The 27,276-nt window shown below is 38.9% G+C and overlaps 1 protein-coding gene across 1 annotated transcript; it reads right to left on the bottom strand.

The window, feature by feature from the left end:
* Window positions 1-7,860: 7,860 nt before the first annotated feature.
* On the bottom strand, window positions 7,861-11,669 carry LOC139068976 (coiled-coil domain-containing protein 106-like). Its single transcript, XM_070549835.1, has 3 exons — window positions 10,377-11,669; window positions 9,459-9,665; window positions 7,861-8,725 (listed from the first exon to the last, which is right to left on the bottom strand). Exons 1-3 carry the CDS (start codon window positions 10,438-10,440, stop codon window positions 8,406-8,408), a joined length of 591 nt encoding a protein of 196 aa, XP_070405936.1. The 5' UTR covers window positions 10,441-11,669; the 3' UTR covers window positions 7,861-8,405.
* Between the last annotated feature and the right edge of the window lie 15,607 nt (window positions 11,670-27,276).

Here is a 27,276-nt window from a genome sequence, read left to right on the forward strand (position 1 = left end):
TTCAGAAGCCAAGTTATAAGCCCACAAAGGTGTAACTGGACTACTTCTTTAAAGTGACACCAGGCCCGGTGACCTTTGGTAAATGGTTTTACCCCCTATAGAAATGTGCGATCATCTTGAAACGTTCAGATCACTTACAACTCAATAGATTCTATCTTCCTGTAACGTTTCAGCCTGATTGGACCTTGTTTTCACACAAATGAACCCAGAATGATGTGAAATTGTGCTTCGTGCAACATAATTCTGGGTGCCATTTAAAAACCATAAGTGCTAATGACTCCATTCCTTTTTGTGTTTGTAGGGGCTCTTGATTGGAGTACATTAAAACAAACCTGATCTCTCTAGGGCATTCAGAAGCCAAGTTATAAGCCCACAAATGTGTAAATGGACTACTTCTTTAAATTGACACCAGATCCGGTGACCTTTGGGACATGCTTTGACCCCCTTAGGAAAGTGCTATCATCATGAAACATTCAGATCACTTACAACTCAATAGATTCTACCTTCCTGTAACGTTTCAGCCTGATTGGACCTTGTTTTCACACAAATGAACTCAGAATGATGTGAAATTGTGCTTCGTGCAACATAATTCTGGGTGCCATTTACAAACCATAAGTGCTAATGACTCCATTCCTTTTTGTGGTTGTAGGGGCTGTTGATTGGAGTACATTAAAACAAACCTGATCTCTCTAGGACATTCAGAAGCCAAGTTATAAGCCCACAAATGTGTAACTGGACTACTTCTTTAAATTGACACCAGATCCGGTGACCTTTGGGACATGGTTTGACCCCCTTAGGAAAGTGCTATCATCATGAAACGTTCAGATCACTTATAACTCAATATATTCTACCTTCCTGTAACGTTTCAGCCTGATTGGACCTTGTTTTCACACAAATGGACCCAGAATGATTTGAAATTGTGCTTTGTGCAACATAATTCTGGGTGCCATTTAAAAACCATAAGTGCTAATGACTCCATTCCTGTTTGTGGTTGTAGGGGCTGTTGATTGGAGTATACTAAAACAACCCTGATCTCTCTAGGATATTCAGAAGCCAAGTTATAAGCCCACAAATGTGTAACTGGACTACTTTAAAGTGACACCAGGCCCGGTGACCTTTGGGACATGGTTTGACCCCCTATAGGAATGTGCGATCATCATGAAACGTTCAGATCACTTACAACTCAATAGATTCTACCTTCCTGTAACGTTTCAGCCTGATTGGACCTTGTTTTCACACAAATGAACCCAGAATGATGTGAAATTGTGCTTCGTGCAACATAATCCTAGGTGCCATTTAAAAGCCATAAGTGCTAATGACTCCATTCCTTTTTGTGGTTGTAGGGGCTGTTGATTGGAGTACACTAAAACAAACCTGATCGCTCTAGGACATTCAGAAGCCAAGTTATAAGCCCACAAATGTGTAACTGGACAACTTCTTTAAATTGACACCAGATCCGGTGACCTTTGGGACATGGTTTGACCCCCTTAGGAAAGTGCTATCATCATGAAACGTTCAGATCGCTTACAACTCAATAGATTCTACCTTCCTGTCACGTTTCAGCCTGATTGGACCTTGTTTTCACACAAATGGACCCAGAATGATGTGAAATTGTGCTTCGTGCAACATAATTCTGGGTGCCATTTACAAACCATAAGTGCTAATGACTCCATTCCTTTTTGTGGTTGTAGGGGCTGTTGATTGGAGTACACTAAAATAAACCTGATCTCTCTAGGACATTCAGAAGCCAAGTTATAAGCCCACAAATGTGTAACTGGACTACTTCTTTAAATTGACATCAGATCCGGTTACCTTTGGGACATGGTTTGACCCCCTTAGGAAAGTGCTGTCATCATTAAACGTTCAGATCACTTACAACTCAATAGATTCTACCTTTCTGTAACGTTTCAGCCTGATTGGACCTTGTTTTCACACAAATGGACCCAGAATTATGTGAAATAGTGCTTCGTGCAACATAAATCTGGGTGCCATTTAAAAGCCATAAGTGCTAATGACTCCATTCCTTTTTGTGGTTGTAGGGGCTGATTATTGGAGTACACTAAAATAAACCTGATCTCTCTAGGACATTCAGAAGCCATGTTATAAGCCCACACATGTGTAACTGGACTACTTCTTTAAATTGACACCAGATCCGGTGACCTTTGGGACATGGTTTGACCCCCTTAGGAAAGTGCTATCATCATGAAACGTTCAGATCACTTACAACTCAATAGATTCTACCTTCCTGTAACGTTTCAGCCTGATTGGACCTTGTTTTCACACAAATGAACCCAGAATGATGTGAAATTGTGCTTCGTGCAACATAATTCTGGGTGCCATTTACAAACCATAAGTGCTAATGACTCCATTCCTTTTTGTGGTTTTAGGGGCTGTTGATTGGAGTACATTAAAACAAACCTAACCTCTCTAGGACATTCAGAAGCCAAGTTATAAGCCCACAAAGGTGTAACTGGACTACTACTTTAAAGTGACACCAGGCCCGGTGACCTTTGGGACATGGTTTTACCCCCTATAGGAATGTGCGATCATCTTGAAACGTTCAGATCACTTACAACTCAATAGATTCTACTTTCTTGTAGCGTTTCAGCCTGATTGGACCTTGTTTTCACACAAATGGACCCAGAATGATGTGAAATTGTGCTTCGTGCAACATAATTCTGGGTGCCATTTACAAACCATAAGTGCTAATGACTCCATTCCTTTTTGAGGTTGTAGGGGCTGTTGATTGGAGTACACTAAAACAAACCTGATCTCTCTAGGACATTCAGAAGCCAAGTTATAAGCCCACAAATGTGTAACTGGACTACTTCTTTAAAGTGACACCAGATCCTGTGACTTTTGGGACATGGTTTGACCCCCTTAGGAAAGTGCTATCATCATGAAACGTTCAGATCACTTGCAACTCAATAGATTCTACCTTCCTGTAACGTTTCAGCCTGATTGGACCTTGTTTTCACACAAATGAACCCAGAATGATGTGAAATTGTGCTTCGTGCAACATAATTCTGGGTGACATTTAAAAACCATGAGTGCTAATGACTCCATTCCTTTTTGGGGTAATGGGGGCTGTTAATTGGAGTATGCTAAAACAAACCTGATCTCTCTAGGACATTCAGAAGCCAAGTTATAAGCCCACAAATGTGTAACTGGACTACTTTAAATTGACACCAGTTCCGGTGACCTTTGGGACATGGTTTGACCCCCTTAGGAAAGTGCTATCATCATGAAACATTCAGATCACTTACAACTCAATAGATTCTACCTTCCTGTAACGTTTCAGCCTGATTGGACCTTGTTTTCACACAAATGAACCCAGAATGATGTGAAATTGTGCTTCGTGCAACATAATTCTGGGTGCCATTTACAAACCATAAGTGCTAATGACTCCATTCCTTTTTGTGGTTGTAGGGGCTTTGATTGGAGTACACTAAAACAAACCTAACCTCTCTAGGACATTCAGAAGCCAAGTTATAAGCCCACAAAGGTGTAACTGGACTACTTCTTTAAAGTGACACCAGGCCCGGTGACCTTTGGGAAATGGTTTTACCCCCTATAGAATTGTGCGATCATCTTGAAACGTTCAGATCACTTACAACTCAATAGATTCTACCTTCTTGTAGCGTTTCAGCCTGATTGGACCTTGTTTTCACACAAATTAACCCAGAATGATGTGAAATTGTGCTTCGTGCAACATAATTCTGGGTGCCATTTACAAACCATAAGTGCTAATGACTCCATTCCTTTTTGTGGTTGTAGGGGCTGTTGATTGGAGTACACTAAAACAAACCTGATCTCTCTAGGACATTCAGAAGCCAAGTTATAAGCCCACAAATGTGTAACTGGACTACTTCTTTAAAGTGAAACCAGATCCGGTGACCTTTGGGACATGGTTTGACCCCCTTAGGAAAGTGCTATCATCATTAAACATTCAGATCACTTACAACTCAATAGATTCTACTTTCCTGTAACGTTTCAGCCTGATTGGACCTTGTTTTCACACAAATGAACCCAGAATGATGTGAAATTGTGCTTCGTGCAACATAATTCTGGGTGCCATTTACAAACCATAAGTGCTAATGATTCCATTCCTTTTTGTGGTTTTAGGGGCTGTTGATTGGAGTACATTTAAACAAACCTAACCTCTCTAGGACATTCAGAAGCCAAGTTATAAGCCCACAAAGGTGTAACTGGACTACTACTTTAAAGTGACACCAGGCCCGGTGACCTTTGGGACATGGTTTTACCCCCTATAGGAATGTGCGATCATCTTGAAACGTTCAGATCACTTACAACTCAATAGATTCTACCTTCTTGTAGCATTTCAGCCTGATAGGACCTTGTTTTCACACAAATGGACCAAGAATGATGTGAAATTGTGCTTCGTGCAACATAATTCTGGGTGCCATTTACAAACCATAAGTGCTAATGACTCCATTCCTTTTTGTGGTTGTAGGGGCTGTTGATTGGAGTACACTAAAACAAACCTGATCTCTCTAGGACATTCAGATGCCAAGTTATAAGCCCACAAATGTGTAACTGGACTACTTCTTTAAAGTGACACCAGATCCGGTGACTTTTGGGACATGGTTTGACCCCCTTAGGAAAGTGCTATCATCATGAAACGTTCAGATCACTTGCAACTCAATAGATTCTACCTTCCTGTAACGTTTCAGCCTGATTGGACCTTGTTTTCACACAAATGAACCCAGAATGATGTGAAATTGTGCTTCGTGCAACATAATTCTGGGTGCCATTTAAAAACCATGAGTGCTAATGACTCCATTCCTTTTTGAGGTAATGGGGGCTGTTAATTGGAGTACGCTAAAACAAACCTGATCTCTCTAGGACATTCAGAAGCCAAGTTATAAGCCCAAAAATGTGTATTTGGACTACTTCTTTAAATTGACACCAGATCCGGTGACCTTTGGGACATGGTTTGACCCCCTTAGGAAAGTGCTATCATCATGAAACGTTCAGATCACTTACAACTCAATAGATTCTACCTTCCTGTAACGTTTCAGCCTGATTGGACCTTGTTTTCACACAAATGGACCCAGAATGATGTGAAATTGTGCTTTGTGCAACATAATTCTAGGTGCCATTTACAAACCATAAGTGCTAATGACTCCATTCCTTTTTGTGGTTGTAGGGGCTGTTGATTGGAGTACACTAAAACAAACCTGACCTCTCTAGGACATTCAGAAGCCAAGTTATAAGCCCACAAATGTGTAACTGGACTACTTCTTTAAAGTGAAACCAGATCCGGTGACCTTTGGGACATGGTTTTACCCCCTTAGGAAAGTGCTGTCATCATGAAACATTCAGATCACTTACAACTCAATAGATTCTACCTTCCTGTAACGTTTCAGCCTGATTGGACCTTGTTTTCACACAAATGAACCCAGAATGATGTGAAATTGTGCTTCGTGCAACATAATTCTGGGTGCCATTTACAAACCATAAGTGCTAATGACTCCATTCCTTTTTGTGGTTTTAGGGGCTGTTGATTGGAGTACACTAAAACAAACCTAACCTCTCTAGGACATTCAGAAGCCAAGTTATAAGCCCACAAAGGTGTAACTGGACTACTACTTTAAAGTGACACCAGGCCCGGTGACCTTTGGGACATGGTTTTACCCCCTATAGGAATGTGCGATCATCTTGAAACGTTCAGATCACTTACAACTCAATAGATTCTACCTTCTTGTAGCGTTTCAGCCTGATTGGACCTTGTTTTCACACAAATGGACCCAGAATGATGTGAAATTGTGCTTCGTGCAACATAATTCTGGGTGCCATTTACAAACCATAAGTGCTAATGACTCCATTCCTTTTTGTGGTTGTAGGGGCTGTTGATTGGAGTACACTAAAACAAACCTGATATCTCTAGGACATTCAGAAGCCAAGTTATAAGCCCACAAATGTGTAACTGGACTACTTCTTTAAAGTGACACCAGATCCGGTGACTTTTGGGACATGGTTTGACCCCCTTAGGAAAGTGCTATCATCATGAAACGTTCAGATCACTTGCAACTCAATAGATTCTACCTTCATGTAACGTTTCAGCCTGATTGGACCTTGTTTTCACACAAATGAACCCAGAATGATGTGAAATTGTGCTTCGTGCAACATAATTCTGGGTGCCATTTAAAAACCATGAGTGCTAATGACTCCATTCCTTTTTGAGGTAATGGGGGCTGTTAATTGGAGTACGCTAAAACAAACCTGACCTCTCTAGGACATTCAGAAGCCAAGTTATAAGCCCAAAAATGTGTATTTGGACTACTTCTTTAAAGTGACACCAGATCCGGTGACCTTTGGGACATGGTTTGACCCCCTTAGGAAAGTGCTATCATCATGAAACGTTCAGATCACTTACAACTCAATAGATTCTACCTTCCTGTAACGTTTCAGCCTGATTGGACCTTGTTTTCACACAAATGGACCCAGAATGATGTGAAATTGTGCTTTGTGCAACATAATTCTAGGTGCCATTTACAAACCATAAGTGCTAATGACTCCATTCCTTTTTGTGGTTGTAGGGGCTGTTGATTGGAGTACACTAAAACAAACCTGACCTCTCTAGGACATTCAGAAGCCAAGTTATAAGCCCACAAATGTGTAACTGGACTACTTCTTTAAAGTGAAACCAGATCCGGTGACCTTTGGGACATGGTTTGACCCCCTTAGGAAAGTGCTGTCATCATGAAACATTCAGATCACTTACAACTCAATAGATTCTACCTTCCTGTAACGTTTCAGCCTGATTGGACCTTGTTTTCACACAAATGAACCCAGAATGATGTGAAATTGTGCTTCGTGCAACATAATTCTGGGTGCCATTTACAAACCATAAGTGCTAATGACTCCATTCCTTTTTGTGGTTTTAGGGGCTGTTGATTGGAGTACATTAAAACAAACCTAACCTCTCTAGGACATTCAGAAGCCAAGTTATAAGCCCACAAAGGTGTAACTGGACTACTACTTTAAAGTGACACCAGGCCCGGTGACCTTTGGGACATGGTTTTACCCCCTATAGGAATGTGCGATCATCTTGAAACGTTCAGATCACTTACAACTCAATAGATTCTACCTTCTTGTAGCGTTTCAGCCTGATTGGACCTTGTTTTCACACAAATGGACCCAGATTGATGTGAAATTGTGCTTTGTGCAACATAATTCTGGGTGCCATTTACAAACCATAAGTGCTAATGACTCCATTCCTTTTTGTGGTTGTAGGGGCTTTTGATTGGAGTACACTAAAACAAACCTAATCTCTCTAGGACATTCAGAAGCCAAGTTATAAGCCCACAAATGTGTAACTGGGGTACCACTTTACAATAAGGCTCCCCTTATAAATGGCTAATAAATGGTTTATAAATGTCTTATTAATCAATCTATAATGCCTTATATATGACTAATAAATATCTATTATGCATTAATTAAGGGTGAAAAAGACACTAAACTTACTAGTTTCTTGCCAAATAGTGAACCAAATCTGTTGACTTATGTACTTTATCTAGACTTCATATATTAAACATTTCAAACTAAGAAACTACCTTTTAAGCACTATTAGCATTTGTAAACAAGGTTTTGGGCAACAAATAATGTACCTTGTAACTGCATTATAAATACTTACAATGATTAAAGGGAGGCTTATTGTAAAGTATAAAATATGTCTTTATTTATTAATAGTTAATCAACATTTATAATTACAAAAGGGAGCCTTATTGTGAAGTGTAAAACATGTCTTTATATATTAATGATTAATAAACATTTATAAATGCAAACTGGAGCCTTATTGTAAAGTGTAAAATATGTCTTTATTAATAGTTAATAAACATTTATAATTACAAAAGGGAGCCTTATTGTAAAGTGTAAAACATGTCTTTATTTATTAATGATTAATAAACATTTATAAATGCAAACTGGAGCCTTATTGTAAAGTGTAAAATATGTCTTTATTTATTAATAGTTAATAAACATTTATAATTACAAAAGGGAGCCTTATTGTAAAGTATAAAACATATCAGTGTTTATTAATGACTCTTAAACATTTTTGAATGTAAAATGAAACTTTTTTAGTATGAAACTAGTTAACATTTATTTATAACCAGTAAACTTTTTGAAGACTAGGGGCCTTACTATGAAAAGTATAACAAGCTGCCTTATAACATTAGACAATACTCTCTTAACAAGTGCAGTTGTTCTGATTACACTTAGAACACACAAAACCTTCAAAACAAAAATGACAAGAAAAATCTTTGTTGTGTGGAAACTCAACACATAACTGAACAGATCGTTAAAAAATTACCAGTTTCACACACATCTGTTCTATAGCCAAATATGCTGAAACAGAACAACTCAGATAACTGGGTAGGCTTTCAGACAGACTTGCCTCTTCGAATTGGAAGCAAAGTACCATCAGCCTTCATGCTTTCTATTTTGTTTTTCACTTCATCATTGCTTTGAATCTCTTCCTCACATCGCTTAGCAAAATGGAGTACCGTCTCTCCACTGGGCTTGTTGGAGATCAGCTCCTGGTAAACAAGAGGAGCTGCCATAGCGAGCTCAGCAACTGATGCTGTGGACACAACTGTGTTTCTGTCAATCCCATGCTTCTGAAAAGCTTTGGACAAGGTCTTCATCTTTGGAAATGTCTTGAGGGACTTGTATCTCTGCACAATCTCACTTGGTGTTCGGACTGAGAATCAAATTAAAACAAAGAAAACTGTTAGAAACAAATGCTCATGGCACACAATACAATCTGTTACTATAATTTACACACACACATGCATATACATGTGTGTGTGTGTGTGTGTATGCATTTCTAAAAATGTGCATCAGTCCAAACCTTATATTCAAGTTTGGTGTCAAATACAATGTAGTTTGAAGAAAATATTTAAATGGCAATTTTATCTCCAAAGAACATATCTTCTAGCCTGGCCTGCCAGACTAGACTTCTGCACAGAGAGTCTGGTAACTCACAGGCAGAGAGGCACATGAGGGGCGGGATTAGCCAGCTCAAAAATAACCAATCAAAAAAAAAAAAAAAGGTGGAAATGCCAACTGTACCATGTGACGCTGTAGATTTTTAGCTGTAGTAAAAAATGGAGCCTGGTAATGGCGCAAACATCTTTCTTTAGAAGAAAGATTTTTAGCGGTTCTTGTTGTGGTTTCAAAGACATGTCCAAGCCATTTGCAACAGAGGAAAGAGCCGTGGTGAACTCCGCTTCAGACATAATTGTTTATGAGAAATTGAGCTTCACTGTGTGTGTGACATACGCTGCTCAGTGATGATTGGTTTGGTTAGCATTTTCAGGGGGGTGGGGTTATTTACATAGGAGAGTTACCAGACTCTTTCTCTGTGCAGAATTCAACAGAGGAGGACTCTGGCAGGCCAGGCTACATATCTTCTGTACAAGTATTTTGCTCACCACGCTGCCGGAACTTCTTTTCCTCCTTCTTGTATTTCTTGGCTTTTGAATGCTTGTTTTTGAATTTGCGTTTTTGCTTCTTTGGGGGTGAAGATGAGGATGAGGATGACCACTCAGATGATGCAGATGAAGATGTAGGAGATGAATCCAAGTTTTCAGAAGGATTGTTGATAAACGTATCATTTAATGGTTCGTCTTTAGGTTGCGCTGCAGAAAAAAATGGATGAATTTAGAATTTTTTTTAACACATATCAGGTAACACAGAGTGAAACAAACATGCAAAGTAGCTGCCAATTTCATTTCATTACACAATGGATGATTTTGTCAGCTTATGTGCTTTGACAGAATGAGAATGATGCACCCTTCTGAGTGAAATAATATACACGTGGCTGGGCAAATCTAATTTTTGTAGACTATAGGATAATAAAACAGTATAATGACTGAGTGTTGTTGTCCAATACAACATTAAATGTCAATAATTGGCAGTAATTACCTATTACCGTGGTGTTTAAAGGAGAAAAAGGGGAAAACTAAGTTGCTGGTACTAAGAGATAAAGTGGCACAACTACAAACCATCTAAATGAACACTTTGATGTCGAAATGTGTATTTTAAATTAATTATTAAAGTATGTAAATGAAAATGTATTTATTCGAGAGAGCACAGACAACTGTAAGAAAACAGATAATAAACAGATAATAGGTAATGGCATAATACATGCCAATTAATTAATCAATAGGTTTAGACCCAATTAGAACAAGTTATTTTTAAGATTTAACTGGCATAACACCAAAGGGTAACTATTTTTTTTATCAACACAGTGACAATAAGGGATCTTCATGTACATTTATACATTATCTGATGTTTATCACAATAATCTAAAATTAAACAATGTTTATGAAACTAGTTTAGTGTCATACTTGACAGAGATGATAGCTGACTTCGGAGGAAATCCCTCTCTCCTTCCAGTTCTTCAATCCTCATCTTTTGCCACTCCAGTTTCTCCTTAAGAAACGCAACTTCCTGTCTCTCCTTATTAAGAAGCACAGTTGCAGTAGGGGCAAGGCCAGAAGAAGTATCTAAAAAAACAAAATTTAGACACACATTAACAACAGTAGCAGAATCTCTAATCTAAACTAGGCAAACTAAATGACAGCAGAAACAAAAATATCTACTTTAAATGGTAACAATACAAATGTAAAAAAAAAAAGTTCTAACACAAACACCTGTTGTAGAGCTGACACTTCCAGAACAAAATAAATTATTCCTCCATGTTACCACACTGGGGTTATTTATAATGATATAAATGTATATACATAAGCTAACTATTAAAAACTATAAAACTTTGTGAGGTTTCACTTTCGAAATAATTAATAGTAACAGAGTAGCTAGGCAATGTAGCAGCTAAATGGTTCGTTGTTAGCATTAAAACATTACTCACCATCACGTTTCTCTGTTGACAGCGTTGGTTTAGTGTTAACGTTATCCAGTCGCTGCTTTTTGTTTTTCTGTGAACGCGTGCTGACCGCAGGTGTCGCAGTGGAACAGGAATCTTTCTCTTCAGGTCCATCCATGGCGCTGCCGTAGCTAGCTAGCGTCAGTCCGTGTCGGCTTGACTGGTGGATCAGCCTGAGCTCCGACGCACACCGATGGGAGGGACTTCCGTGTTAAGATTTACTGTGATTGGATGTTTGCACTAAGCTCATCTCTGTATGGTTAATTTTCGTTTTATTCCCGTTGGCGCGACGGTGGCTAGTTTTCATATGCAACCTAAAAATCCAGCGGGAAACGCTTCATAACTGAGTCCAAGGCACTATAAGAGGTGAGCAAATTGTTTTATTTTTTGTATGCAGGGCTGTTCTTTTAATTATAAGTCAGTTTTAAATATTACTTTAGCTGATGAAGAAAAAATCTGTTTTAAGAATGAAAATGTTTTGTGTAAATGTAGCATGTTATGTATTAACTTAACTAAATATTCTTGTTCCTGTTGTGTTAGCCATTTTTACATTTTTCTTTGAAAATTATTAGCATTTACAAGTTCGCTTGCAGGGAAGAGTAGTCATAAATAATGATAATTAACGTTATATTTATTAAAAACCCATTTATCTTTCTTTTTTTGGTCATTCTTAGTACGTCAACATAATTATAAATTCAGGTTTTTATTTAGCAAGTGTTACTTCCTGTTGAGCTGTGTATTGTAAAAAGAAAAAAAACAACACAGGTTATATTGTTATATACAATAGGTTGCAGAGGCAATACAGTTTGTAACTGTATGTGCTGTGTTTTTTAAGTAAGTTAAATAAACTGGAACTAGAAATGTTTATATCTTGATTTTTTTTTGCGTGTGTTTGAATTTTTTGGTCAAATTAATGGTTTTACATTTTTCCTTGACTTTTCAAAGGATGCTTCGAGAATTATACAAATACTTGATCTGTTGCTATATCAGTGACCTTTTTTTTTTTTACCAATGACATTCTGAAGATACCAGTATTTCAGTGTAATAATATAATTAAATAAATCTATAATTTTTCCTACTAGAATGCCTCTTGGGATGAAGTTGCACACTCATACAGAGGGAAAACAAACTAAAAAGAAGACTCTGAGGCTGATTAAATGGCTGCAAAAGAAACACCTTCTAAAGAAGAAGCTGAGATGCCCTGTTTGCCACCATAAGATGAAAATGATATCTGTGGTCAAAAAAGACCAATTTATGTGGTATGAATGCATGATAATGTAGAACATTTAACATCACATTCTGATATTAAAGGCAGGGTACGTAAGTTGGAATTGTTAAAATAATTTTGACCATCTGACCTTGTTCTATGAGAAAATGTAATCTTTTATACTTTATTTTTCTCCTAAGTCCCTCCCCTGGCTTTACAGCTAAACTAATAATTTCTGCAAGCCTACCACATTGGCCAATAGCACTGCATTTCAGATGTTCTCTCACTTGACTCGGCTTTCTCTGCATGTGCACGTTAGGAGGCGTGGCTTTCGGCTCATTCAGGAAGGCCAGGGATAGAGCAACAGCCCTTCAAATTTTAAAAGCAAGACACAGTGCTAACTTTATCTCAATATTTATTTGTTTTTTAATATAATTTTGTGATAATGTTTATAGGTTCATTTATTTACCTCACTTTTTGGTTTGTTCTCAGGTGCTGCAAAAGAGCAAGTCATAGAAAAGTCTCCAGAACAATTAGAACTGGCTCCCTCTTTGAGAAATCAAAATCTTCTCTTTTCAGTTGGATGAAGTTCATCTACAGGTAGCCTGTGTGTATAAATGTCAACAGGAATAGTAGTTAATATTAGGGCCTCAGTGAGTTTTGACTGGTTTTCATTTCTGTCGCAGATTTTCACAAGGGCTCTGGCTCAGGCAGATAGATATGATTGATGATGATGTGGCTGGCAGCTCCAAAACATTAAGTGCCATGGCAAAGCGTATTCGACATGTCTGCATCGGTGCAATGGAAAGACACAGAGTAAATAAAGGGCACTGTCTTGGTGGTCACAAAGAATTTGTGGTTATGGATGAAAGCTGTCTCCGTCATCAGCGAAAGGTTGTAAACTCTCAGACCACTCTGTTATTATCAGTCCAGATCTGAACATGTCCCCTAAACATATAAGTTTTAAGTTTTTACCATTACATTTAAGAATCAATATAGTAAAACTGTTACAACCAAACAAAAACAATCTGTTAATAAACATATTATTATATCAATTACTATGATGATTTGAATCACTTGAGTCAGAATTTAACTAAATTAAAGTTTGTAAAAGTAGACAATCAATCCATAAAGGAAATGAATGACAGAAAACAGCTTTTTTATTCAACATCTTTGTCATGCTGTTAATAAAGTTTAAATACAATTTACTTTAATAACAGCAATACAATTAAAATGTTAAGATGCAAACTGCATTTAAGAATATACTTTGTAAATATTCTGTTTAACCTTAATCTTTTTTAATTTTCAGTATGCACGTGGACACTTCGGAAATGCTTGGAAAAGAAAGAAATGGGTCTTTGGACTGATGGGAGTGAAAGACAAAAGGCGAAGGCTCGTGTTAAAACTTGTAGAGAAACGAACGAGGCGTCACCTTGTTCCTCTGATCAGACAGCATGTTAAGTCGGGTAGTGCCATTATCAGTGATGAGTGGAGAGCCTACAAGAATGTCTTGACAAACATGGGGTACAAACATTACACAGTAAATCACAGCAGGTGGTTTGTTGATCCTCACTCGGGCAGTCATACACAACATATTGAAAGAGCTTGGATGACAATTAAAGGACATATTCGCAGACTAAGAGGAAATCGTACAGAGATGTTGTTGGAGGAACATCTTAAAGTTCTCGAATGGTCATCTTGGCTTGGTTCAAAACATCCTGATGGACCACTGGGACGCTTATTCAAGGACATATGGAAATCATTCCCAGTTTAACCTGAATCTCTTCTACAACAGTTTTTTTTAGGGAGGGGGGTATTTGGTGTGTTTGATGAGTTTGGATGTTAAATGTGCTACACTTACAATACATGACCATTTTTGACAGTACATAGTTTGTACAAATATTTTAAGCATTTAGTGTAACTCTGAAGTTTAACAAATTTAAACATTTAAGACAAATTTTTGGTATTTATAAATGTTTATTAGTCATTAATGAATAAAGATATGTTTTACACTCTACAATAAGGCTCCAGTTTGTATTTATAAATGTTTATTAATCATTAATAAATAAAAACATGTTTTACACTTTACAATAAGGCTCCAGTTTGTATTTACAAATGTTTATTAATCATTAATAAATAAAAACATGTTTTACACTTTACAATAAGGCTCCAGTTTGTATTTATAAATGTTTATTAATCATTAATAAATAAAAACATGTTTTACACTTTACAATAAGGCTCCAGTTTGTATTTGCAAATGTTTATTAATTATTAATAAATAAAAACATGTTTTGCACTTCATAATAAGGCTCCCTTTTGTATTTATAAATGTTTATTAATCATTAATAAATAAAGACATGTTTTACACTTTACAATAGCGCTCCCTTTAATCATTGTAAGTATTTATAATGCAGTTATAAGGTACATTAATTATTTGCCCAAAACTTTGCTTACAAATGCTAATAGTGCTTAAAAGATAGGTCCTTAGTTTGAAATGTTTAATATATGAAGTCTAGATAAAGTACATAAGTCAACAGATTTGGTTCATTATTTGGCAAAAAACTAGTAGGTTTAGTCTCTTTCTCACCCTTAATTAATGCATAATAAACATTAATTAGTCATATATAAGGCATTATAGATTGATTAATAATACATTTATAAACCATTTATTAGCCATTCATAAGGGAGCCTTATTGTAAAGTGGTACCGTAACTGGACTACTTCTTTAAAGTGACACCAGATCCTGTGACTTTTGGGACATGGTTTGACCCCCTTAGGAAAGTGCTATCATCATGAAACATTCAGATCACTTGCAACTCAATAGATTCTACCTTCCTGTAACGTTTCAGCCTGATTGGACCTTGTTTTCACACAAATGAACCCAGAATGATGTGAAATTGTGCTTCGTGCAACATAATTTTGGGTGCCATTTAAAAACCATGAGTGCTAATGACTCCATTCCTTTTTGGGGTAATGGGGGCTGTTAATTGGAGTACGATAAAACAAACCTGATCTCTCTAGGACATTCAGAAGCCAAGTTATAAGCCCACAAATGTGTAACTGGACTACTTTAAATTGACACCAGTTCCGGTGACCTTTGGGACATGGTTTGACCCCATTAGGAAAGTGCTATCATCATGAAACGTTCAGATCACTTACAACTCCGTAGATTCTACCTTCCTGTAACGTTTCAGCCTGATTGGACCTTGTTTTCACACAAATGAACCCAGAATGATGTGAAATTGTGCTTCGTGCAACATAATTCTGGGTGCCATTTACAAACCATAAGTGCTAATGACTCCATTCCTTTTTGTGGTTGTAGGGGCTGTTGATTGGAGTACATTAAAACAAACCTGATCTCTCTAGGACATTCAGAAGCCAAGTTATAAGCCCACAAATGTGTAACTGGACTGCTTCTTTAAATTGACACCAGATCCGGTGACCTTTGGGACATGGTTTGACCCCCTTAGGAAAGTGCTATCATCATGAAACGTTCAGATCACTTACAACTCAATAGATTCTACCTTCCTGTAACGTTTCAGCCTGATTGGACCTTGTTTTCACACAAATGAACCCAGAATGATGTGAAATTGTGCTTCGTGCAACATAATTCTGGGTGCCATTTACAAACCATAAGTGCTAATGACTCCATTCCTTTTTGTGGTTGTAGGGGCTTTGATTGGAGTACACTAAAACAAACCTAACCTCTCTAGGACATTCAGAAGCCAAGTTATAAGCCCACAAAGGTGTAACTGGACTACTTCTTTAAAGTGACACCAGGCCCGGTGACCTTTGGGAAATGGTTTTACCCCCTATAGAAATGTGCGATCATCTTGAAACATTCAGATCACTTACAACTCAATAGATTCTACCTTCTTGTAGCGTTTCAGCCTGATTGGACCTTGTTTTCACACAAATGAACCCAGAATGATGTGAAATTGTGCTTCGTGCAACATAATTCTAGGTGCCATTTACAAACCATAAGTGCTAATGACTCCATTCCTTTTTGTGGTTGTAGGGGCTGTCTATTGGAGTACACTAAAACAAACCTGATCTCTCTAGGACATTCAGAAGCCAAGTTATAAGCCCAAAAATGTGTATTTGGACTACTTCTTTAAATTAACACCAGATCCGGTGACCTTTGGGACATGGTTTGACCCCCTTAGGAAAGTGCTATCATCATGAAACGTTCAGATCACTTACAACTCAATAGATTCTACCTTCCTGTAACGTTTCAGCCTGATTGGACCTTGTTTTCACACAAATGGACCCAGAATGATGTGAAATTGTGCTTCGTGCAACATAATTCTAGGTGCCATTTACAAACCATAAGTGCTAATGACTACATTCCTTTTTGTGGTTGTAGGGGCTGTTGATTGGAGTACACTAAAACAAACCTGACCTCTCTAGGACATTCAGAAGCCAAGTTATAAGCCCACAAATGTGTAACTGGACTACTTCTTTAAAGTGAAACCAGATCCGGTGACCTTTGGGACATGGTTTGACCCCCTTAGGAAAGTGCTATCATCATCAAACATTCAGATCACTTACAACTCAATAGATTCTACTTTCCTGTAACGTTTCAGCCTGATTGGACCTTGTTTTCACACAAATGAACCCAGAATGATGTGAAATTGTGCTTCGTGCAACATAATTCTGGGTGCCATTTACAAACCATAAGTGCTAATGACTCCATTCCTTTTTGTGGTTTTAGGGGCTGTTGATTGGAGTACATTAAAACAAACCTAACCTCTCTAGGACATTCAGAAGCCAAGTTATAAGCCCACAAAGGTGTAACTGGACTACTACTTTAAAGTGACACCAGGCCCGGTGTCCTTTGGGACATGGTTTGACCCCCTATAGGAATGTGCGATCATCTTGAAACGTTCAGATCACTTACAACTCAATAGATTCTACCTTCTTGTAGCGTTTCAGCCTGATTGGACCTTGTTTTCACACAAATGGACCCAGAATGATGTGAAATTGTGCTTCGTGCAACATAATTCTGGGTGCCATTTACAAACCATAAGTGCTAATGACTCCATTCCTTTTTGTGGTTGTAGGGGCTGTTGATTGGAGTACACTAAAACAAACCTGATCTCTCTAGGACATTCAGAAGCCAAGTTATAAGCCCACAAATGTGTAACTGGACTACTTCTTTAAAGTGACACCAGATCCGGTGACTTTTGGGACATGGTTTGACCCCCTTAGGAAAGTGCTATCATCATGAAACGTTCAGATCACTTGCAACTCAATAGATTCTACCTTCCTGTAACGTTTCAGCCTAATTGGACCTTGTTTTCACACAAATGAACCGAGAATGATGTGAAATTGTGCTTCGTGCAACATAATTCTGGGTGCCATTTACAAATCATAAGTGCTAATGACTCAATTCCTTTTTGTGGTTTTAGGGGCTGTTGATTTGAGTACATTAAAACAAACCTAACCTCTCTAGGACATTCAGAAGCCAAGTTATAAGCCCACAAAGGTGTAACTGGACTACTACTTTAAAGTGACACCAGATCCTGTGACTTTTGGGACATGGTTTGACCCCCTATAGGAATGTGCGATCATCTTGAAACGTTCAGATCACTTACAACTCAATAGATTCTACCTTCTTGTAGCGTTTCAGCCTGATTGGACCTTGTTTTCACACAAATGGACCCAGAATGATGTGAAATTGTGCTTTGTGCAACATAATTCTGGTTGCCATTTACAAACCATAAGTGCTAATGACTCCATTCCTTTTTGTGGTTGTAGGGGCTGTTGATTGGAGTACACTAAAACAAACCTAATCTCTCTAGGACATTCAGAAGCCAAGTTATAAGCCCACAAATGTGTAACTGGACTACTTCTTTAAAGTGACACCAGATCCTGTGACTTTTGGGACATGGTTTGACCCCCTTAGGAAAGTGCTATCATCATGAAACGTTCAGATCACTTGCAACTCAATAGATTCTACCTTCCTGTAACGTTTCAGCCTGATTGGACCTTGTTTTCACACAAATGAACCCAGAATGATGTGAAATTGTGCTTCGTGCAACATAATTTTGGGTGCCATTTAAAAACCATGAGTGCTAATGACTCCATTCCTTTTTGGGGTAATGGGGTTGTTAATTGGAGTACGCTAAAACAAACCTGATCTCTCTAGGACATTCAGAAGCCAAGTTATAAGCCCACAAATGTGTAACTGGACTACTTTAAATTGACACCAGATCCGGTGACCTTTGGGACATGGTTTGACCCCATTAGGAAAGTGCTATCATCATGAAACGTTCAGATCACTTACAACTCAATAGATTCTACCTTCCTGTAACGTTTCAGCCTGTTTGGACCTTGTTTTCACACAAATGGACCCAGAATGATGTGAAATTTTGCTTCGTGCAACATAATTCTAGGTGCCATTTACAAACCATAAGTGCTAATGACTCCAATCCTTTTTGAGGTTGTAGGGGCTGTTGATTGGAGTACACTAAAACAAACCTGACCTCTCTAGGACATTCAGAAGCCAAGTTATAAGCCCACAAATGTGTAACTGGACTACTTCTTTAAAGTGAAACCAGATCCGGTGACCTTTGGGACATGGTTTGACCCCCTTAGGAAAGTGCTATCATCATGAAACATTCAGATCACTTACAACTCAATAGATTCTACTTTCCTGTAACGTTTCAGCCTGATTGGACCTTGTTTTCACACAAATGAACCCAGAATGATGTGAAATTGTGCTTCGTGCAACATAATTCTGGGTGCCATTTACAAACCATAAGTGCTAATGACTCCATTCCTTTTTGTGGTTTTAGGGGCTGTTGATTGGAGTACATTAAAACAAACCTAACCTCTCTAGGACATTCAGAAGCCAAGTTATAAGCCCACAAAGGTGTAACTGGACTACTACTTTAAAGTGACACCAGGCCCGGTAACCTTTGAGACATGGTTTTACCCCCTATAGGAATGTGCGATCATCTTGAAACATTCAGATCACTTACAACTCAATAGATTCTACCTTCTTGTAGCGTTTCAGCCTGATTGGACCTTGTTTTCACACAAATGGACCCAGAATGATGTGAAATTGTGCTTCGTGCAACATAATTCTGGGTGCCATTTACAAACCATAAGTGCTAATGACTCCATTCCTTTTTGTGGTTGTAGGGGCTGTTGATTGGAGTACACTAAAACAAACCTGATCTCTCTAGGACATTCAGAAGCCAAGTTATAAGCCCACAAATGTGTAACTGGACTACTTCTTTAAAGTGACACCAGATCCGGTGACTTTTGGGACATGGTTTGACCTCCTTAGGAAAGTGCTATCATCATGAAACGTTCAGATCACTTGCAACTCAATAGATTCTACCTTCCTGTAACGTTTCAGCCTGATTGGACCTTGTTTTCACACAAATGAACCCAGAATGATGTGAAATTGTGCTTCGTGCAACATAATTCTGGGTGCCATTTAAAAACCATGAGTGCTAATGACTCCATTCCTTTTTGAGGTAATGGAGGCTGTTAATTGGAGTACGCTAAAACAAACCTGATCTCTCTAGGACATTCAGAAGCCAAGTTATAAGCCCACAAATGTGTAACTGGACTACTTCTTTAAATTGACACCAGTTCCGGTGACCTTTGGGACATGGTTTGACCCCATTAGGAAAGTGCTATCATCATGAAACGTTCAGATCACTTACAACTCAGTAGATTCTACCTTCCTGTAACGTTTCAGCCTGATTGGACCTTGTTTTCACACAAATGAACCCAGAATGATGTGAAATTGTGCTTCGTGCAACATAATTCTGGGTGCCATTTACAAACCATAAGTGCTAATGACTCCATTCCTTTTTGTGGTTGTAGGGGCTGTTGATTGGAGTACATTAAAACAAACCTGATCTCTCTAGGACATTCAGAAGCCAAGTTATAAGTCCACAAATGTGTAACTGGACTGCTTCTTTAAATTGACACCAGATCCGGTGACCTTTGGGACATGGTTTGACCCCCTTAGGAAAGTGCTATCATCAAGAATAGTTCAGATCACTTACAACTCAATAGATTCTACCTTCCTGTAACGTTTCAGCCTGATTGGACCTTGTTTTCACACAAATGAACCCAGAATTATGTGAAATTGTGCTTGGTGCAACATAATTCTGGGTGCCATTTACAAACCATAAGTGCTAATGACTCCATTCCTTTTTGTGGTTGTAGGGGCTTTGATTGGAGTACACTAAAACAAACCTAACCTCTCTAGGACATTCAGAAGCCAAGTTATAAGCCCACAAAGGTGTAACTGGACTACTTCTTTAAAGTGACACCAGGCCCGGTGACCTTTGGTAAATGGTTTTACCCCCTATAGAAATGTGCGATCATCTTGAAACGTTCAGATCACTTACAACTCAATAGATTCTATCTTCCTGTAACGTTTCAGCCTGATTGGACCTTGTTTTCACACAAATGAACCCAGAATGATGTGAAATTGTGCTTCGTGCAACATAATTCTGGGTGCCATTTAAAAACCATAAGTGCTAATGACTCCATTCCTTTTTGTGTTTGTAGGGGCTCTTGATTGGAGTACATTAAAACAAACCTGATCTCTCTAGGGCATTCAGAAGCCAAGTTATAAGCCCACAAATGTGTAAATGGACTACTTCTTTAAATTGACACCAGATCCGGTGACCTTTGGGACATGGTTTGACCCCCTTAGGAAAGTGCTATCATCATGAAACATTCAGATCACTTACAACTCAATAGATTCTACCTTCCTGTAACGTTTCAGCCTGATTGGACCTTGTTTTCACACAAATGAACTCAGAATGATGTGAAATTGTGCTTCGTGCAACATAATTCTGGGTGCCATTTACAAACCATAAGTGCTAATGACTCCATTCCTTTTTGTGGTTGTAGGGGCTGTTGATTGGAGTACATTAAAACAAACCTGATCTCTCTAGGACATTCAGAAGCCAAGTTATAAGCCCACAAATGTGTAACTGGACTACTTTAAAGTGACACCAGGCCCGGTGACCTTTGGGACATGGTTTGACCCCCTATAGGAATGTGCGATCATCATGAAACGTTCAGATCACTTACAACTCAATAGATTCTACCTTCCTGTAACGTTTCAGCCTGATTGGACCTTGTTTTCACACAAATGAACCCAGAATGATGTGAAATTGTGCTTCGTGCAACATAATCCTGGGTGCCATTTAAAAGCCATAAGTGCTAATGACTCCATTCCTTTTTGTGGTTGTAGGGGCTGTTGATTGGAGTACACTAAAACAAACCTGATCGCTCTAGGACATTCAGAAGCCAAGTTATAAGCCCACAAATGTGTAACTGGACAACTTCTTTAAATTGACACCAGATCCGGTGACCTTTGGGACATGGTTTGACCCCCTTAGGAAAGTGCTATCATCATGAAACGTTCAGATCGCTTACAACTCAATAGATTCTACCTTCCTGTCACGTTTCAGCCTGATTGGACCTTGTTTTCACACAAATGGACCCAGAATGATGTGAAATTGTGCTTCGTGCAACATAATTCTGGGTGCCATTTACAAACCATAAGTGCTAATGACTCCATTCCTTTTTGTGGTTGTAGGGGCTGTTGATTGGAGTACACTAAAATAAACCTGATCTCTCTAGGACATTCAGAAGCCAAGTTATAAGCCCACAAATGTGTAACTGGACTACTTCTTTAAATTGACATCAGATCCGGTTACCTTTGGGACATGGTTTGACCCCCTTAGGAAAGTGCTGTCATCATTAAACGTTCAGATCACTTACAACTCAATAGATTCTACCTTTCTGTAACGTTTCAGCCTGATTGGACCTTGTTTTCACACAAATGGACCCAGAATTATGTGAAATAGTGCTTCGTGCAACATAAATCTGGGTGCCATTTAAAAGCCATAAGTGCTAATGACTCCATTCCTTTTTGTGGTTGTAGGGGCTGATTATTGGAGTACACTAAAATAAACCTGATCTCTCTAGGACATTCAGAAGCCATGTTATAAGCCCACACATGTGTAACTGGACTACTTCTTTAAATTGACACCAGATCCGGTGACCTTTGGGACATGGTTTGACCCCCTTAGGAAAGTGCTATCATCATGAAACGTTCAGATCACTTACAACTCAATAGATTCTACCTTCCTGTAACGTTTCAGCCTGATTGGACCTTGTTTTCTCACAAATGGACCCAGAATGATGTGAAATAGTGCTTCGTGCAACATAATTCTGGGTGCCATTTACAAACCATAAGTGCTAATGACTCCATTCCTTTTTGTGGTTGTAGGGGCTGTTGATTGGAGTACACTAAAATAAACCTGATCTCTCTAGGACATTCAGAAGCCAAGTTATAAGCCCACAAATGTGTAACTGGACTACTTCTTTAAATTGACACCAGTTCCGGTGACCTTTGGGACATGGTTTGACCCCCTTAGGAAAGTGCTATCATCATGAAACGTTCAGATCACTTACAACTCAATAGATTCTACCTTCCTGTAACGTTTCAGCCTGATTGGACCTTGTTTTCACACAAATGGACCCAGAATGATGTGAAATTGTGCTTCGTGCAACATAATTCTGGGTGCCATTTAAAAACCATAAGTGCTAATGACTCCATTCCTTTTTGTGGTTGTAGGGGCTGTTGATTGGAGTATACTAAAACAAACCTGATCTCTCTAGGACATTCAGAAGCCACGATATAAGCCCACAAAGGTGTAACTGGACTACTTCTTTAAATTGATACCAGATCCGGTGACCTTTGGGACATGGTTTGACCCCCTTAGGAAAGTGCTATCATCATGAAACGTTCAGATCACTTACAACTCAATAGATTCTTCCTTCCTGTAACGGTTCAGCCTGATTGGACCTTGTTTTCACACAAATGGACCCAGAATGATGTGAAATAGTGTTTCGTGCAACATAATTCTGGGTGCCATTTACAAACCATAAGTGCTAATGACTCCATTCCTTTTTGTGGTTGTAGGGGCTGTTGATTGGAGTACACTAAAATAAACCTGATCTCTCTAGGACATTCAGAAGCCAAGTTATAAGCCCACATATGTGTAACTGGACTACTTCTTTAAATTGACACCAGATCCGGTGACCTTTGGGACATGGTTTGACCCCCTTAGGAAAGTGCTATCATCATTAAATGTTCAGATCACTTACAACTCAATAGATTCTACCTTCCTGTAACGTTTCAGCCTGATTGGACCTTGTTTTCACACAAATGAACCCAGAATGATGTGAAATTGTGCTTCGTGCAACATAATTCTGGGTGCCATTTACAAACCATAAGTGCTAATGACTCCATTCCTTTTTGTGGTTGTAGGGGCTGTAGATTGGAGTACACTAAAACAAACCTAACCTCTCTAGGACATTCAGAAGCCAAGTTATAAGCCCACAAAGGTGTAACTGGACTACTTCTTTAAATTGACACCAGATCCGGTGACCTTTGGGACATGGTTTGACCCCCTTAGGAAAGTGCTATCATCATGAAATGTTCATATCACTTACAACTCAATAGATTCTACCTTCCTTTAACGTTTCAGCCTGATTGGTCCTTGTTTTCACACAAATGGACCCAGAATGATGTGAAATAGTGCTTCGTGCAACATAATTCTGGGTGCCATTTACAAACCATAAGTGCTAATGACTCCATTCCTTTTTGTGGTTGTAGGGGCTGTTGATTGGAGTACATTAAAACAAACCTAACCTCTCTAGGACATTCAGAAGCCAAGTTATAAGCCCACAAAGGTGTAACTGGACTACTACTTTAAAGTGACACCAGGCCCGGTGACCTTTGGGACATGGTTTTACCCCCTATAGGAATGTGCGATCATCTTGAAACGTTCAGATCACTTACAACTCAATAGATTCTACCTTCCTGTAACGTTTCAGCCTGATTGGACCTTGTTTTCACACAAATGAACCCAGAATGATGTGAAATTGTGCTTCGTGCAACATAATTCTGGGTGCCATTTAAAAACCATGAGTGCTAATGACTCCATTCCTTTTTGAGGTAATGAGGGCTGTTAATTGGAGTACGCTAAAACAAACCTGATCTCTCTAGGACATTCAGAAGCCAAGTTATAAGCCCACAAATGTGTAACTGGACTACTTCTTTAAATTGACACCAGTTCCGGTGACCTTTGGGACATGGTTTGACCCCATTAGGAAAGTGCTATCATCATGAAACGTTCAGATCACTTACAACTCAGAAGATTCTACCTTCCTGTAACGTTTCAGCCTGATTGGACCTTGTTTTCACACAAATGAACCCAGAATGATGTGAAATTGTGCTTCGTGCAACATAATTCTGGGTGCCATTTACAAACCGTAAGTGCTAATGACTCCATTCCTTTTTGTGGTTGTAGGGGCTGTTGATTGGAGTACATTAAAACAAACCTGATCTCTCTAGGACATTCAGAAGCCAAGTTATAAGTCCACAAATGTGTAACTGGACTGCTTCTTTAAATTGACACCAGATCCGGTGACCTTTGGGACATGGTTTGACCCCCTTAGGAAAGTGCTATCATCAAGAAACGTTCAGATCACTTACAACTCAATAGATTCTACCTTCCTGTAACGTTTCAGCCTGATTGGACCTTGTTTTCACACAAATGAACCCAGAATGATGTGAAATTGTGCTTCGTGCAACAGAATTCTGGGTGCCATTTACAAACCATAAGTGCTAATGACTCCATTCCTTTTTGTGGTTGTAGGGGTTTGATTGGAGTACACTAAAACAAACCTAACCTCTCTAGGACATTCAGAAGCCAAGTTATAAGCCCACAAAGGTGTAACTGGACTACTTCTTTAAAGTGACACCAGGCCCGGTGACCTTTGGGAAATGGTTTTACCCCCTATAGAAATGTGCGATCATCTTGAAACGTTCAGATCACTTACAACTCAATAGATTCTACCTTCTTGTAGCGTTTCAGCCTGATTGGACCTTGTTTTCACACAAATGAACCCAGAATGATGTGAAATTGTGCTTCGTGCAACATAATTCTGGGTGCCATTTACAAACCATAAGTGCTAATGACTCCATTCCTTTTTGTGTTTGTAGGGGCTCTTGATTGGAGTACATAAAAACAAACCTGATCTCTCTAGGGCCTTCAGAAGCCAAGTTATAAGCCCACAAATGTGTAAATGGACTACTTCTTTAAATTGACACCAGATCCGGTGACCTTTGGGACATGGTTTGACCCCCTTAGGAAAGTGCTATCATCATGAAACGTTCAGATCACTTACAACTCAATAGATTCTACCCTCCTGTAACGTTTCAGCCTGATTGGACCTTGTTTTCACACAAATGAACGAAGAATGATGTGAAATTGTGCTTCGTGCAACATAATTCTGGGTGCCATTTAAAAACCATAAGTGCTAATGACTCCATTCCTGTTTGTGGTTGTAGGGGCTGTTGATTGGAGTATACTAAAACAACCCTGATCTCTCTAGGACATTCAGAAGCCAAGTTATAAGCCCACAAATGTGTCACTGGACTACTTTAAAGTGACACCAGGCCCGGAGACCTTTGGGACATGGTTTGACCCCCTATAGGAATGTGCGATCATCATGAAACGTTCAGATCACTTACAACTCAATAGATTCTACCTTCCTGTAACGTTTCAGCCTGATTGGACCTTGTTTTCACACAAATGAACCCAGAATGATGTGAAATTGTGCTTCGTGCAACATATTTCTAGGTGCCATTTAAAAACCATAAGTGCTAATGTCTCCATTCCTTTTTGTGGTTCTAGGGGCTGTTGATTGGAGTACACTAAAACAAACGTGATCGCTCTAGGACATTCAGAAGCCAAGTTATAAGCCCACAAATGTGTAACTGGACTACTTCTTTAAATTGACACCAGATCCGGTGACCTTTGAGACATGGTTTGACCCCCTTAGGAAAGTGCTATCATCATGAAAACTTCAGATCACTTACAACTCAATAGATTCTACCTTCATGTAACGTTTCAGCCTGATTGGACCTTGTTTTCACACAAATGAACCCAGAATGATGTGAAATTGTGCTTCGTGCAACATAATCCTGGGTGCCATTTAAAAGCCATAAGTGCTAATGACTCCATTCCTTTTTGTGGTTGTAGGGGCTGTTGATTGGAGTACACTAAAATAAACCTGATCTCTCTAGGACATTCAGAAGCCAAGTTATAAGCCCACAAATGTGTAACTGGACTACTTCTTTAAATTGACATCAGATCCGGTTACCTTTGGGACATGGTTTGACCCCCTTAGGAAAGTGCTGTCATCATTAAACGTTCAGATCACTTACAACTCAATAGATTCTACCTTCCTGTAACGTTTCAGCCTGATTGGACCTTTTTCACACAAATGAACCCAGAATGATGTGAAATTGTGCTTCGTGCAACATAATTCTGGGTGCCATTTACAAACCATAAGTACTAATGACTCCATTCCTTTTTGTGGTTGTAGGGGCTGTAGATTGGAGTACACTAAAACAAACCTAACCTCTCTAGGACATTCAGAAGCCAAGTTATAAGCCCACAAAGGTGTAACTGGACTACTTCTTTAAATTGACACCAGATCCGGTGACCTTTGGGACATGGTTTGACCCCCTTAGGAAGCTGCTATCATCATGAAATGTTCAGATCACTTACAAACTAAATTTATTCTACCTTCCTGTAACGTTTCAGCCTGATTGGACCTTGTTTTCACACAAATGGACCCAGAATTATGTGAAATAGTGCTTCGTGCAACATAATTCTGGGTGCCATTTAAAAGCCATAAGTGCTAATGACTCCATTCCTTTTTGAGGTTGTAGGGGCTGATTATTGGAGTACACTAAAATAAACCTGATCTCTCTAGGACATTCAGAAGCCAAGTTATAAGCCCACACATGTGTAACTGGACTACTTCTTTAAATTGACACCAGATCCGGTGACCTTTGGGACATGGTTTGACCCCCTTAGGAAAGTGCTATCATCATGAAACATTCAGATCACTTACAACTCAATAGATTCTACCTTCATGTAACGTTTCAGCCTGATTGGACCTTGTTTTCACACAAATGAACCCAGAATGATGTGAAATTGTGATTCGTGCAACATAATCCTGGGTGCCATTTAAAAGCCATAAGTGCTAATGACTCCATTCCTTTTTGTGGTTGTAGGGGCTGTTG

This window comes from Nothobranchius furzeri, chromosome 3, assembly GCF_043380555.1.
Source record: "Nothobranchius furzeri strain GRZ-AD chromosome 3, NfurGRZ-RIMD1, whole genome shotgun sequence".
Taxonomy (NCBI): Eukaryota; Metazoa; Chordata; class Actinopteri; order Cyprinodontiformes; family Nothobranchiidae; genus Nothobranchius; species Nothobranchius furzeri.